The sequence below is a fragment of the Pantherophis guttatus genome, chromosome 3 (assembly GCF_059756535.1).
Source record: "Pantherophis guttatus breed Tessera chromosome 3, ASM5975653v1, whole genome shotgun sequence".
NCBI lineage: Eukaryota > Metazoa > Chordata > Lepidosauria > Squamata > Colubridae > Pantherophis > Pantherophis guttatus.
The window spans coordinates 49,565,033-49,580,567 of record NC_142065.1 but is presented as its reverse complement, the minus strand read 5'-3'; the positions used below and the strand labels follow the sequence as shown (position 1 = coordinate 49,580,567).

Sequence of the window (15,535 nt, the reverse complement as noted above, 5' to 3'; positions counted from 1 at the left end):
AGATATTTTCTAATGGTTGCCTGGTGCTCTTTTCTAGGACTATCACCTCTATTTGTGGTAAAATTACTAAGATTTTAAAAGCTCCAGTTACAGGAGCTAATAATTAAAGGTGTGGGAGTAATACGTTAGGAAGAGAAAGACATTTCAATGCACAAGACAGGGTTTATCCTCATGTCTTGTTAAGTGCAGCAAGATTCCCCACCAAACAACTTCAAAGATTTCACAATAATGTTTTCCCCCTTCCACCAACATAAGTCTTGCCGTACAGCCTATGATGTTTCATTGATAATGTGGTGATAACTGATAATGTGATGAAGGAGCTTCATTTTGGCTTCCTCAGACTGTTAAAGACATGTCTGTTCCTCTCCAGTAGCTGGACATTTTCCACCATGGTCAGTTTAGCTTAGACTCTAAGGAGACAGCCAGATTTCTGACTTCTGCTGAATGGCTGTTTGCATAATGCCTGACTGATCTTTTGGAAAGCACTGATGGGCTCTCTATATGCATAGTTTCCCGCTTTTTAAATAAGAACACTTAAAAAAAATCCAAGCAAGGGAGCCTGATTTTATCTTCTCTGTGTTGCTGTTCCTATCACAAATGAACACATTATAGCATCACTGCTGCTTCTGCTTTCTTTTTCTGCTGAGAAAATCAACTTCACTTTATTCTGTTTGATTACTGGGACATGGGAGGGGAGAAGAAGTGCCATTTTTCTTACTTCTATGCTACTACCTACTTCACAGGCTCTTTGGCTGCTTACTGCCTGTACTGCCATTATTCGGAGCACTTTATGATTAGGGATATTTGTGTGAGATTGTGAAGAGACTGAGAAAGTACTGGATGGGGTAATAGATATAAACAGTCAAGAAATAGCAAGCGTGTTGGCAGCTTAATTTAAAATGCTAACTCAGGTCAGATGACAAGAAACTTGGGAAGAAGCATTTCAAATCAGAGATTCCCCCTTAAATGAATTTCCTATAAATGAAGGTTGGAAATTCCTCTTGCAGTTTCCAAGATTCCATATTTACCACAAGAGTAGCACAAAGGATAGCTTGCTCAAAATCTGCACGATGTCTGGAGGGGGTACTCTCTCAAAAAGTGAACTTGGTAGTTCCAATAGGCAGACTAACTTTGATCTTATTGTCATGGCTGCCATCTTGATTTCCACCACCAAATTCTGCAGAGACTCCTAAAAATCTGGGTTGCTCTTGCTTGCTTTGTTTTATGGGGCCTGACAATATGGAGTTGAGATGAAACTGACAAGAGTTCTCTCTGGCTTTTTTTCAGCCTGAGTAACAGGTCACAAACATAGTCGAGGGACATGAACCAAAGTGGGAGAAAATTGCTTGATGATCCACACAATTCTTTATGCACTAGTGACTCATCAAACTATTAAATGTGTGTCTATGGAACAGCACAGTTGAACAATTGCATGCCTGATAGATGGGCAATACCTTCCCACTTTAGTCTGCATTCACTCACCTTGTGTTCAGTCTGTTAACCAAGCTGCCTTTTTGGATAGAAATTTAGCATTTTTCCAGAAGAGTGGTGGAGCTACATTCAGAAATAGCCTGAAAAAGCCAAAATGCATGGAACACATCCATGCTGGCAATCTCTTTCTCAGGTACCTTGAAAGGGGGCTAAGCACACTCCATCCCAGGCCCCTTCTACTCTGATCTAATCCTATTACCATACCGCCAGGTTAAGGTTAGCAATTGGTGGTTGCCCCTTCCCCCAGCAGAATATGATTGGCAGGGAGAGACATTAATCTGGTCACTTTTCTTGACCAGCCTCCCTACTGAGGCCGATTAGATCTTGGACAGTGGAACAGCACAACACATACTTTTCTTCTGAGTATTATAGGAAGAATTATAGAAAGAATGCATATTAACATGGCCATGAGGAGCAACTAATAATATATGTCTGAATAGTTGCAAAAATATTTAGAATATATCTGCAAAATAATAGAAAGGCTTTGACATTAAAATGGCAAATCAGATTTTTAAACCAAGAAATTGCAGTGCTTGCCTTCTCAATTCACATGGTAACCTGTGTGGTCTATTTGATTATTTTGTTGAATCCAATTATTGTAATTTACAACCCTGTCTTCATGTGTAAACTTAGTTTCAAAATAAACCTTGTCTGCGTTACAACCTGAGAATACAAATCCCTGCCATGCCACAATCTGTAAACTTCCTCTGTAAGGAAATTGCATCATGATCACAAAAAGAGTGCTAGGACAAGGCTGGAATAATATCATACTGTCAAATTTACGATCGTCTGAAGATTTCCCCCCCGCCCCACATTTAAACAGTCATCTTGGTAGGAGATCCCTTAGACTTTTTAAAATTGATTATGTGCCATGAAGTCATGTTTTGTTCCTAGCAACCACATAGATAGTTCTTCTCTATGACAATCTCTCCTTAACCTGATCTTTCAGGTCTTCCAATGATGTACTCATCACAACTGCTACTGAGTCCATTCACCTTCCTGCCCTCCTCCTCCTCCTCCTCCTCCTCCTCCTCCTCCTCCTCCTCCTCCTTCACCTTCTCCATCTCCTTCTCCTTCCACCTTTCCTAGCATCAGAGCCTTCTCCAGAAAGATGGGTCTTTGCAGAACGTTCCAATAGACATTAGATCTGCTTATATTACTTTATATATTTAATCTTCCATTTGAATGTCTCAATTTGTTTTAAGTTAGTTTGCTTAAATTTATATTAAATAATTATGTAGTATCAGGTGTGTGATTAATTGCATTGTCTGTGAGTGATAAATACTTTTGTAAATATTTTCTTTTTATCTTTTAATTTTTTTTTGGTAAACTATAAAAATAATTAGACATTTCCTCCATACTGATGTTACCAAGTGTAGTTTGCTGTCTGTGTTCCCAACAGAGACACAGGAAGTATGCTGAGGTGTTAGACTATTGTACCTCAAAGGAAAAATAAAGGGACAAGGGCTCACATGCACATTGCTCTTGAAAGAAGCATTTTCTGTCCTGATAGCCACATCTTTGTGGCTTCCTGTAACATTATAGGAGCCTGGCATGCAATGGACATCTATGTCAACAAAATGATTTTGTGTCCTCCTCCAAATTCTCTCTCTCTCTCTCCCCTCCCCTCCCTCTCTCACTCTCTCCCCCCCCTCCCTCCCTCCCCTCCCTGTCTCTGTCTCTCTCTCTCACACACACAGACAGACATACAAGAATTTACTTTGGGAAACATTTTTTTTTAAAGAAAAGAAAAGCAGTGCTATTTTGATTCTTTGTCTGCCCAAGCAATGACTTTTTGTTACTGAAGCAAATATAATTCTTGTGACACTCTGTAAGAAACATATTCTTAATTTAATTATTACTTACATTTTTATGGATTATAGGCTGCTTCTGGGTTGGAGACAATTTGGTCTATATACCCAGAAAAGAATGATTCAAAGATCAGAATGGAAATTCCCTTTTTATTCTTTTGTGCTGAGTTCTTGGTGATATGTACATTTTGCTGCAACCTCTTATTTTTCTATGCCATCCTCTGTTATGATAGTAAGAGTGGAGAGAAAGAGAAAAGCTATATTTATTCTTACATGTGCAGTTTGCTCACCAAGATATGGTGTAATTAACAGTATAACTGCAAGGAGCATTCATTTCAGATTCTCAGTGCCTTGTTGGACAAATTTGGCTGTGCATGGGGAACTCCAAGCCCCTGATTTGGACTCTTTCTCATCTTGTCTTTGGACTTCACCCATGGATACTGATCTATGAATTCTTATTTGTTCTTCTCCTATCAAATTCACTCATGCTGGTTCTTTCCTGTTACGTTGGAAACAGGAACAGGCAGAAGAGTAATAAAATGAAATGAGGCGGAGAGGCACATAAAGCCAATGGCCGTAGCTATTATAGGAGTTATTCTTTTAAAAACAGCAAAAATATGTTAGTATACTGACACTGCTTTTAAAACAATAGTTTTCATTTTTACCACTGAGATTTAGAAAAAAGACTGAAAAAAGAAATCACAATCTATTGTAAAAATTCAGAATCCAAAAGCAACGCCGGCCAATGAGTCATTGGAAGAACTCGTGAGCTGCAGTTGGCTGCATGATTTCAAAGGCCTGACTCATTGCTTCAGTGTCTGCATTAAAAACGGCACAGAGGTTTTGTTTAGAATGGCAAGAGCTTCTGAAACAGTAAGTTCTCAGGATCTGTTCAGTTCTTCTTGCTTCTGGTAATAATTAAGATGACAATAGGAGCCAACAAGTTCTCTGTTTCTGAGAACTTCTGAGGTACCTAGGAGAAACGGTAAATTTGAGTTGGATTTGGCATAAAAGCACAAACAAAGCGAAGCCCTCACTCAAGGAGGCACAGTACAGGCAGTCATTTGCAAAACAATGCATAACTGTGAGATCTTTTATTCTTTCCAGGCTGATCACTTTTTCAGAATAACTGAAAATGGGCTCTAGAATTCTGGGATGTTACTGGAAATGTGAAAATTGTTTAACTCTACAAGTTAAAATTGTTTAACTCTTCTTGGCAGTGGAACTCAAGAAACCTTTCTTTTGCAAGTGTCAACATGCCTATTTTGGCTCTTCTCTCATAATTTTCAGCCTTGCATACAAAATGAATATATTGCGATGTGGAAAAATATACAGCTTTCTGCACTCTTTTACTTTTCTACATAAGGTATCTTGAAGAACAAACCTCTCTGCTATAGCCAGCTTTCAGTTTCTCGTATTCAGAATACTACTTCACATTGTATGGATGTAGTAGATGATAGAACTCATAGCGCAAGATGGCTTTAATGGCTATTAGACAAATTTAGCAGAAGATAAGGGTATGGGTGACTGATGAGTGCTATGCATTGCCCAGATCAGAGATAGATAACAGTAGGAGAATGATATTGGTTTCCTGTATTGTCTGTGGGATTTTTAAAAGACTCTGGTTGGCTATTAGACTAGATAAGGTTTGGTTTAATTTTGTAGGACTCTTTTTATCCTTATGCTGTCACCTGTGGTCATTGAGAGGTGAAAATGCTGGTCTTCTCCTCTGCTCTCATTCCCAGTAGTTCTCTTCTTGCATCTGGCAATCATTAGGATAATAATAGCAACCACTAGTTTGAAACCAAGAAAGCCAGCTACCAGGAAGGCGAGATTGATTCCAGCAGTTGAAGGAGAGCTTTGAAAAAACACAAATACAATAGAAATGAATTAGGCAATGTAGAATGAAAATGTTTATTTAAAAAGGGGACTTGGATATTGTTTGGTGAAGACTATAGCTCAGTCACAGAGCACTTGCTTTCCAAGAAGAAATCCTAGGTTCAATTTCTACGTTATCCAGATAATACTTGGAAATGGAAGTCCCAGCAAACCCTTGCTGATCAAAAAAAGATAACCTGAAGTATCAGATGATACTGAACTCAGAACATTGTTCACTACCTTTAAGCAGTGCTTTCTAGGAAACCTGATAGTAGCAGTTATTGGTGTGAGTGCGTAGACTATCTGGGCTTGTGACTTTGCATTCCCAGCTGTTTTTTGTCACCTTTGCCATCTTCACTCTTCATTTTTGGCTATATTGCATCTTTTTCTTGTTTTTAACATTTTTATTTGTAATTGCCCAGAGTATTTTGAAATTGGGATCTCCCTCCCTCCCTCCCTCTCTCTCTCTCTCTCTCTCTCTGTGTGTGTGTGTGTGTGTGTGTGTGTGTGTGTGTGTGTATATATATATAATATTAATATGAATAATAGTTCACCAACATTTTCTTTTCTTTCTCTGGAATTTCTGGTTCCACATTAATTGGACATGCAGGAATTGTCAATATGGGTTGGGTTGTGAATGTGCAGGAGAGCCTGGTTTTCAATTTAGCCATTACACGCCCCATATAGTAAGAGAACTCCACAAATCTAAATTGTGGAGTATAATGTTTGTCCCATTTGACCAAACAGTTCTGGTTTATATTTGGAGTTATGAAGCTCACTGATTTTTCAAACCCACTACCAGGTTGATTGGGGATTGTTGCTCTATCAAAGGGGAAATTGCTTATGAATTCCCTTAATGATAACTTCTCTGCAGGGTATCTGTGGGCTCCTAGGGTGTCAAAAAAGTTAAGAGGGCAGCTGTGACCATACTATTGAAGCCTCATCTCTTATTGCATGTAAAAACAGGGCAACTCTGATCATATACCAGTAGTCTGAACGGCTACTTTACCTTTTTGGATCCTTCTGCAGATGTTCCTATCCTGTCCTATATATTTCAGACTATGCATGCAGTTAATGCTAAGAATACTCAAAGTTAGGGAATGTACTTTAGAGATGTGCATTTCTATATTTATTTTACATTTGTCTTCAATCTGGCTGGGGAATTGTGGGAGTTGAAGTCCATACATCTTAAAGTTGCCAAGCCTGAGAAACACTAGTTTAGAGTAATGAGACGCTTTCTTTTTCCTTGATTGTGATGTGTAACAAAAGTTCACCCCATCAATTTTTCTTAGTTTAATGTTATTTCTGGCTGAAATTTTTAAAAAAGAGCAGAAAATTATAATTGGGCTCCTCCCGGTCAAATATGGTCTCAGGGTTAAAAAAAAATGTGATGGCAGCCTCTGTGCAATCAAAGCCACACTTTGGGTGTGTGTTGTGTGCACAACTTAAATAAAAAGGGGCTTTGACTGAATGGTCATGGCTGCTACTTGACATTTCTTACTTTCTTTCTTGGTGAAAGTCTTGTGATAATTTCCAACAATGTGGAGCAGTGGGGGCAAAAAACCCGCCAAATTGCCCCATGCTGCATATATACCACAATATTTTCAAAAGGTTTTTTTCTTACAGACAGGGCTTCACAGCAGGGACCAATTGCCACTGGAGAAAAAATAGCTTCCAAACAACAACAACAACAAGAACAACAACAACAACAACAACAACAACAGCCCTGAAGCAAAAGGCACCATCCTTCAAATTTGAAAACCTATACAAAGCAAGAACCTCACTTTCTGTGTCACTCTGATCCACTGTAATGTAAATCAGAGCACTGTGAAATTCTTCCTGATATTTAATTAAATCCCTTCTTCCTCTAATCCAAGCCTATTAACGTTGAATTGCACACTCTGGTGCAGAATGGGAAAAAAAAGTACATATAATCTTACCCAGAGATGCTGTGAAGGATTCTGAGTGTCTCTTGTACATTAGAATTCTCTAAACCTGGTGGCAAAAATGCAGCAATACATAATTAAGTCAATAAGAATAAATATAATAAACATATCATTGAGCAAGATTAAAGTTAAACTGAAAGGGAAGAGGTGCTGAAGAAGAAATTCCCCAGGCCTCCCACCTCCATTGTCTTGGGTATTGGGCATCCCCTTGGCCTCTACTTCTCCATCGTGAAATATACACAAAGACTCACAAACTCCCACTCCATTCTTCTCTTTGCAGCTCTAGATTTTTCTTTCTCTTTTCATTCCTGTCTTTGCATAACATAGGGTGGGGAACTATGGCCCTTTTATGACTTGTAGACTTCAACTCCCAGAATTCCTGAGCCAGCCATACTGGTTCAGGAATTCTGGGAGTTGAAGTCCAAAAGTCAAAAGTTTTCAAGAGGCAACTGGACTTTCTGGTTTTTCTTTGAAGACATTTCGCTTCTCATCCAAGAAGCTTCTTCAGATCTTACATGAGAAACGAAATGTCTTCAAAGAAAAACCAAAAAGCCCAGTTGCCTCTTGTAAAAGCACCTTTGGGATAACCATGACCTGGATGACTGAGTATCTCCACAGACATAAAGGGGCCAAAGTTCCCACCTCTAGCAAACAGGTTAAATCTTAATTGAAATCAGATTTTATAACCGCAAATCTGATTATTTTGAAGATAGCACAGAACAGGTATAGGACTAAAGACTTACTTGTCAGAACATTCACCTTGACCTTCTGCAGGGTCTCCACAGTCCCCAAGAAACGTGTCATACACTGATACCAACCAGCATCCTGTTTCTGGAGTGGGTTGATGGTTACCATGAGCAACCCTTCCTGGATATTGTCAGCAATGGCAGTGGTGCCATTTCTTCGTTTGAGGAAGGGCAACCAAAAACGTCGGGCACTGACAACATGCTGGCATGTTTCCTCACTTATGTGCTTACACCAACTTTTCTCTCTCCATTGGTTCTTCTGAGGAATATAGGAACAATTGATGGAAAAAGGTTCCCCTTCAACACCGGAAACCTCTGTAATTATCTCAGCTGTAGACACTTCTTGAAAAGAAAGATAGAGAGAAAGAAAGATCTATTTTTGCACAGAGGGGCAATTAATCTGCAAGGCTTGAATCCATCATTCACAGTCTCATATAGATCCATACATCTAGAACAATAATGTATTCTAGTTTCCCCCCGTCAACAATTACTACACTGAAATTCTTTCTGATCTCCCTTTTACATTCCCCCCTCCTTTCCCCCTCTTTTTGAATATTCTTCTTTCTCCCAACAATATTCTATGCATCCAACCAAGTCATCTGTGGTTCATGAAATCTGATGGCAAAATAAATTTTCATTTTAAAATTAATGTGTAGAAAAAAAGCATTGAAAGTGATTCCTTTCATTCTGCCCTCACATGATTCACATCTTAATCATTTTTCCATAGCTTTATCACTTATATTCAAAATTATAAAAAAATATTAAGTCTGCCCAGCTGGAGGAACTTGTTAATCACTTAGCAGAATTCTTACTGAATTGAGATATATTATAATTTAAAAAAAACAAAAACTGTTTAAGAAATGTCATGAGCAGAATGCCCTTCCAGTTGTTATTGGACTCATTCATACAATCCATTGAACAATAACATATAGCCAATTAATCACATCAGCAACCAATACAGAAAAGCAATTTCCTACCTGACAAGTAGACCAGGAAGATGAGATACAAAAGCTTTTTCATGTTTCTCTGGAAAATCAAGAAGTGCTAATTAAAACAGAAAAGAGAGACTTGTACCAGACAAATACTTTGCTTTACTAGACACAAGGGTTGAAGAAGAGGAACTTATGTTGCTCCCTGTTGTAGATTAAGCAATGCCTCACCCAAAAAAAATCTGGCATTTGCTAAAAATGTGAACATCAGCAGTGATGAGGGACTGCTATATCATGGAAAGAAATCATGATGATCATCAGGGGTGTCTTCAGTGTTGACGGTCAACTACAAACCATTCATGCCCAAACCTGGAGTCCCCCTGATTAATCTGTAATTACGAATAAGTATACAGCTTGCCACTAGGAATATTAACAGGCAGTCAAATGTGGCATAAACATACATTATAATCCAGAGATTTAGAACACAGTCTTATATTTGAAAGATAATTTTTGTGATATCAGGCCACTAAGATGTCTCCAGTGTCTTGCTGGCTACTGGCTGGCACTGTCTATACAAAGGCAAAAGAGATATTTACACTTCATTGACTTTTTTTCTTAAACAATAAAATTTTCCTACTATGTGCAATGAGTGGGAACTCCTTCAGATCAGTTCTGGAATTGGTTTAACTATATTTTGGATGTAGGATCCAGTGAAGAGCTGGAAGTATTGAGGAACACAAAGATCCCTGGTTCCTATTCAGTTTTGACCTAATGCTAGCCCTGGATATAATGTTAGCAATTCTACGTATTATGGTGAGTTCTCATGTTAAATCAGCGTTTTGTACGTTTTGATTAGAAATAAGCAGAATTAAAAGAGATCACTCATCTTACATAACAGCTTACTAAGCAAAGGTACTCAACTAAACTCACTGCCAGGAGTTCGATTCTGACTGGCTCAAAGTTGACTCAACCTTTCATCCTTCCAAGGTCAGTAAAATAAGGACCCATATTGTTGGGCACAATATGCTGACTCTGTAAACAGCTTAGAGAGGGCTGTAAAGTACTATGAAGTGGTATATAAGTACCGCTTCATAGTACTTTACAGTATTACTATTTGTTTACATAGTTTCAAATAAGTGATCCTGTAGTATAGACTACTGTGTATAATCTAGTGGTATTATATAAGACTACCACTGTTGCAACCAAAATCTTAAAAATAATCCAATCTGCATACTTATATATATTTGATATAGGAATGGTCATTGTCTGTTCTTTTTATACTGCATTTTCTTCTGACTTTATGCTTGTAATTCCTCTTCCATGTGTGTATGTACATGTCAGCTGGGAATGGACCTTCTTTCCTCTAATGAAATGGACATCTGTTTACAAAACTTACACTATAAGTTTATGTCACAGAATACACCACATCTACTGTTTTGGAAATTAGTAAACTAAATAGGTACTTGAGTGCCTTCTTTAATTTTGCTATGGAGGTTAAGCCTGGAAATTGGCTTATTGAGTCTAATTATTTCAGAACTTTGATAGAGCTCCAAATTTGGGTTAGATGTCATCACTTGGCTTCTTTAGGGCAAAACAAATCACATTGTGAAAAATATCCCAAATCATCCATCATACCAGTAACCTTAGCAACAGTCACTTCCTATGTATATTTTGGTCTGTTTCCTTGATGAATAGGCTGTAGTCTTAGTTCCTCTTCTTTTATTCTCAAATCTTTACTTTCTGTTTGCATGTTTAGTAGCTCTTCCTGTCTGCTTCTAGTTGCAAATTATTTTTATTCCAATACTCCTTACATGTTTGTTGTTGTTTTCCACTTGCCATATCTAATAGCTTGGGGTATGTTTCAGGAGAAAGTCCTATATTCACCAGTTCTTCAAAGAACATAAACTGAGAACATGCTTTATTATGGAAAATTATTCTGTAGAACTTCCATTTAAAGATAAAAAATCAAAGGAGAACCAGGCCTGAAAACTTGCCTTCCACAGCTTGCATGCAAATTCACAAGCGCAGAGTCTAGGACACAATCTTCCTGATACCCTGTGATGTCTGTATTTCAGCTTGAACTACAAGGATACTTTCTATTTCTGTATAAAATTAACATGTCACAATGGTATATAAGTCTATATTTAATTTTGTCCTTTTTTTTATTACCCGTTTTCTCTTGGGGAGGATAATGCTTATATGATTATCCCTAACAGTGTCCATCGTCTGGGATTTAGGGCATCAATATTGGAAGAACCATTAAGATCCCCATACTGAATATACGGTATATTGTCAATACTTGACTTAAACAGATTTCCAGTCTAGCTGTACATCTTTTACTCTGTGAGAGGAGAGGATTTCATTTTATAACTTCTGATTGTGAAGAGTCTTCCCATCCTGCCTCTTTATGTCCTTTTAAAGATATTCAGTGATCACAAGTTTTTATCTTTTTACCTCAGAGAAACGTGGAAGTTGATTATCATGTAAATTGTTCTCAATACTTTCCCTTATTTTCTTTCGTTCAGTTCTGCAATATTATTTTAGGACTCTTGTCCTCAGCATATTTTCAGTGAATAAACAGCCCCATAAATGAAAAGTTGCCTTTGATTTGTATGTATTGAATTCGAGGTAGAAAAATTTATTTCTGACCTGTTTACTGGATATCCCCTCAGGTGGCATGGCTGGGGAAAGTGTTAGAATAGAATAGAATAGAATAGAATAGAATAGAATAGAATAGAATAGAATAGAATAGAATAGAATAGAATAGAATAGAATAGAATAGAATAGAGTAGTTGGAAGGGACCTTGGAGGTCTTCTAGTCCAACTTCCTGCTTAGGCAGGAACCCTAACACCACTTCAGACAAATGGTTATCCAACATCTTAAAAGCGTTCAGTGTTGCAGCATTCACAACTTCTGAAGGCAAGTTGTTCCACTGATTAATTGTGAATTTTCCCTATTCCTTTTCCTCCTTGCAGCCTCCAGCATCATGTTCCAGGATGTTCTGGAGTGTTCTCCAACCCTGTTGTGTAATTTGGTGAGGACAAAGAGGCTGCTTGGGAATTAGACATAGATAGATGGGTTCCTTTCCTTCTACCCCAAGAGGGAGCTTGGTTTGCATAATTCTGGATCCAGCCCTTTTTCCTATTTGGGTAATTTCCTATATCCCTTTCCAAACAATTTATATCAATACAGTTGTCTTTTTTCACTGCACCAGCACTGTGAGATTGTTGGGGAAAAGAATCACTCCAAGAGAGCAATCAAACCAACCGTGGAGGCACAAAATATTGAACTGAAATTTAAGCAGCTCTGAAATATAAGGCAGCCTCATTAATCAGATCACAAACATAATTCTCACAAAATTAAGACTAACAATGGAACGAAGAATACTGTGTGATATCTATCATTTCTGACAAACAGTGTTAAAAGAAGTAATTTTGGAGGTTTGAGCCTAAATTTTAGAAAGTCTCATCACGTTAAGGTGAAGCCTTGCTGACTTTTTTATTATTATTATGGTTCATTGCACAGTCAGTCAGATGTTTAGACTGGATTTGGCATTTTTATCCAAATAGTAGGGAAAAACTGATGTTAAAACAGTGCAGCCATTTTATTAGATCACCATTTCCTTGAGATCCCCAAGCCTGCTGACACAGTCATGTTTTTTGGAACTTTCAGAAAGTTTGGTTTTCTATTTGAAGACTTCTCCCATGATATGCTTTTTGGAGGCTTCTTTTGTGACTTTTGGAGGGGATAGGATCATTGTGTGCCTCTAGATCAGGGGTCAGCAACCCGCGGCTCTGGAGCTGCATGTGGCTCTTTCATCCCTCTGCTGCGGCTCCTTGTTGCTGGTCAGCTCCACAATTGATAGGGCTTTCGGTTAGGATAGGTAGAGGGAAAAGGATGTTGTGCTAGGAGGTGACTCTATGGTGGGGCAACCGACTTCCGGTTGGCAGAGGAAAAAGGACACCGTGCTAGGAGGAGACTCTATGGTGCGGGGAATCGGACTTCCAGTCAGCAGAGGAAAAAGGACACCGTGCTAGGAGGAGACTATGATGGGGGAACTGGACTTCCGGTTGGCTCCAGAATTGAATGGGGGCTTCCAGTTAGGACCTTTGTGGCTCTTTGAGTGTTTAAGGTTGCCAACCCCTGCTCTAGGTGTTATATATTGTTCTCTGGCAGTATTACAATTCACTGATAAAAGCGTCTTTGACGTTTTGCAACATTTTCCTTCCACCTTTTTGTTTGACTAGGGCCAGGAGGAAAGTACTTCCAGATAGAACATTTTTTGAATCACCATCTTTCTGTTTTGACGAACAGGCCGATGGTCAGCAATTACCCCTCCACAGGTTAATCTTCAATCATATTCACTGCCCATTTACGCTTATTTTAAAAAGTTGCACAGCTATGCAGTTGCATATGCATTCATTAGATATTTTTGAAGGAACATGAAACATCATCTTCTATTTGAAGCAAACACACATACACTGGTTATAAATGAGTAAATGAAAAGTAAGCAGATTTCTCCTTTTACTGCAGCTTATGGAATGTGTTTCCATGATTCAGAAATGATAATCCATATTTTACTTTCCAAACACTGCCTGATTTACCTGAAATTATAATGACTGTGGGGTTTTTCTTTGTGCTCTTGGTAGAGAAGAGAGGGGTGGTTGCATAGGACTGTATTATAAATTCAGTGGACACTGGCATTGTATTGATTAAGGTGTGACCACAGAGCAACAATCAAGGGTGTAAATATTGCTAGTATAATAGTGGTGTTTATTTAATTTACCTTTGAAAATTAAAAAAGATAGTGATAACAAGCTTTATAAAGATTATAACTGTCACACAAAAAAGTAGGAAGAGTTTGCGCTGTCAATTTAAGAACAGAGTCACAGACTCTAGAGGGCAGACAAAGATTGAAAATCAGTAACAGCTGGCAGAGACCAAGGATTGAGTTAAAGTTGCAAATGGTGGCAGGTAATATGAAGAAAACAGAAGAAGAAATTGCTCTTTTAAAGCAATTTCCTTTACGTCCATTAGCAATATTTATTTAGTGCCATAGCTTAGATTAAAAAGGTAAATTTTGAGAGCTGTACTAATGCAGTTGAGAGATATGAAAGCTACGGAGCTCTATTAATTGTGAAGGGCCTACAATGTCATCGAGAGCCACTGGATGGCAGTATGTGACCATAATATTAGCAAATTCTATTACTAAAACTGAAAACTAAAAAAAAAAAAATTGGGTGTATTATCGCTTGGCTTCCACTCACTCCATATTCCACCCCCCTGACTTGTAGTTGTTGTGTGATTGAATGGACTTTGAACACAGATAGTTTTACAGTGATTCTCCATTAATCTGGATTCTTCACTTCAGGATAAAAACAGCTGTATAAGAAAGTACTGATATGTTTACACAGAAATTTTCCAAATAAGACGCATGAAGGAAGAATATTCTTTAGATGCATAACTAAAGGAACAAATTAAGACATGTTTAATTAAACTACACAAGGATAATGTGGGCAACTGACAGAGCTTGTGTAATTTCCATGGTTTATCAAAATTAACATTAGTTGTAAGGAGGGGAAGCGCTAAATAAAATTTCCTGGAAGCATAATAGGGCATTCACCTAATTGGGTGGGTGACAGGAAGTGTCCCAGGTTCAGTGGGAAATTCCTCATTTGTGCATGGAAGTTGCACTTTAGGTAGGCTGGCTTGAAAGAAATCCCCCCTGGATTTCTATAGGAAAGGATTTGCAAGCTCTGCTAAAACGGGCTCTGCTTTTCTCCAGTAAAGCTCTATGTAAAATTCCTCATTTATTTCCGAAAGATACTTTGAAAGAATGTGCTGGTCTGAAGTTTGCTTACAAAAAGGCCTATTTGATTTTACTCTATTCTTCAATTTATATGGCCACCCAATTCAAAACAACCTCGGGCAGCATACAACATACTTAAAATAAAAATAAAAACATCAAATCTCAGAAACAAAACCACTAGAAACTGGGGACCATCATTCAATGCAGAAAAAAAATCTCTTAAAAACAGAGTCAGACTCAACAGCTAGGCTCAATGCCTGTGGGAACAGCCAGAAGTTCAGTGGTTTTGAAAAGGCCAATCAGGTTGGGTCAGACTCAATTCAACAAGTCAGTCATCCTGATTGAAAAGGCAGGTAAGGTATATCAGTTCTGCTTGGGGAAATTCTGTCCTTTTCAGAACTAAAAAATGGAAGGTCCTTGGTACCAGAAGTCCCCAGAACTTCCCAGCCTTGATGCAGTGGTTTAGGTATCACCTGCTATTTTGACATTGTTGGCCCCCTTGTAAAGGATGATCGTTCCTTTGCACCTGACACCTTACCCAGGAATTTGGTCTTAAAAAGGAAGCCCTCAGAAGTTTAAAATGGAAGCCTTTTTGAAAATTCCATCCTAGCTTGGTCAGAACTGAAGGTGGGACTGAGATGACTGACCATCATACCTTGCAGAACATTTTTAAAATTTATATCAAGAACCTTGAAGTTGTCCTTGTGGGTCCTTCTTTGTCCAGACAGGAAAAGCACAAATGTTGAGCATATAGCTACCTCAAGAGGATCAAGGGATTTTGGTGGGACATTAGTAGCCATCTGACTTGGTTCATGCATTATACATAATCCTAATAAATATGTTTGTGTGTACATTAGCCTAGCACAGGGTGGGATACTATCTGTAGTTTCTAAGCCATGTTTCTTCCTCAGACTGCTTCACACA

General features: G+C 38.3%; 1 protein-coding gene and 1 long non-coding RNA gene across 3 annotated transcripts in view; one reads left to right on the top strand and one right to left on the bottom strand.

Moving 5' to 3' along the window:
• Positions 1-3,432: 3,432 nt before the first annotated feature.
• On the bottom strand, positions 3,433-9,014 carry LOC117663947 (triggering receptor expressed on myeloid cells 2-like). 2 transcript variants are annotated; one of them, XM_034414578.3, is made up of 5 exons: positions 8,850-9,014; positions 7,870-8,211; positions 7,121-7,175; positions 4,994-5,160; positions 3,433-4,275 (listed from the first exon to the last, which is right to left on the bottom strand). In XM_034414578.3, exons 1-5 carry the CDS (start codon positions 8,890-8,892, stop codon positions 4,184-4,186), a joined length of 699 nt encoding a protein of 232 aa, XP_034270469.2. In that variant the 5' UTR covers positions 8,893-9,014; the 3' UTR covers positions 3,433-4,183. The 2 variants fall into 2 exon arrangements, with proteins under 2 accessions (XP_034270469.2, XP_034270468.2); XM_034414577.3 differs by having other exon boundaries at positions 7,870-8,214; positions 8,850-9,013.
• LOC117663949 (uncharacterized) overlaps positions 3,859-15,535 on the top strand; it is a 98,627-nt gene continuing 86,950 nt past the window's right edge. The window contains exon 1 of the long non-coding RNA XR_004590884.3: positions 3,859-4,175. This is a non-coding gene — a long non-coding RNA (uncharacterized LOC117663949). The remainder of the gene's footprint in view (positions 4,176-15,535) is intronic.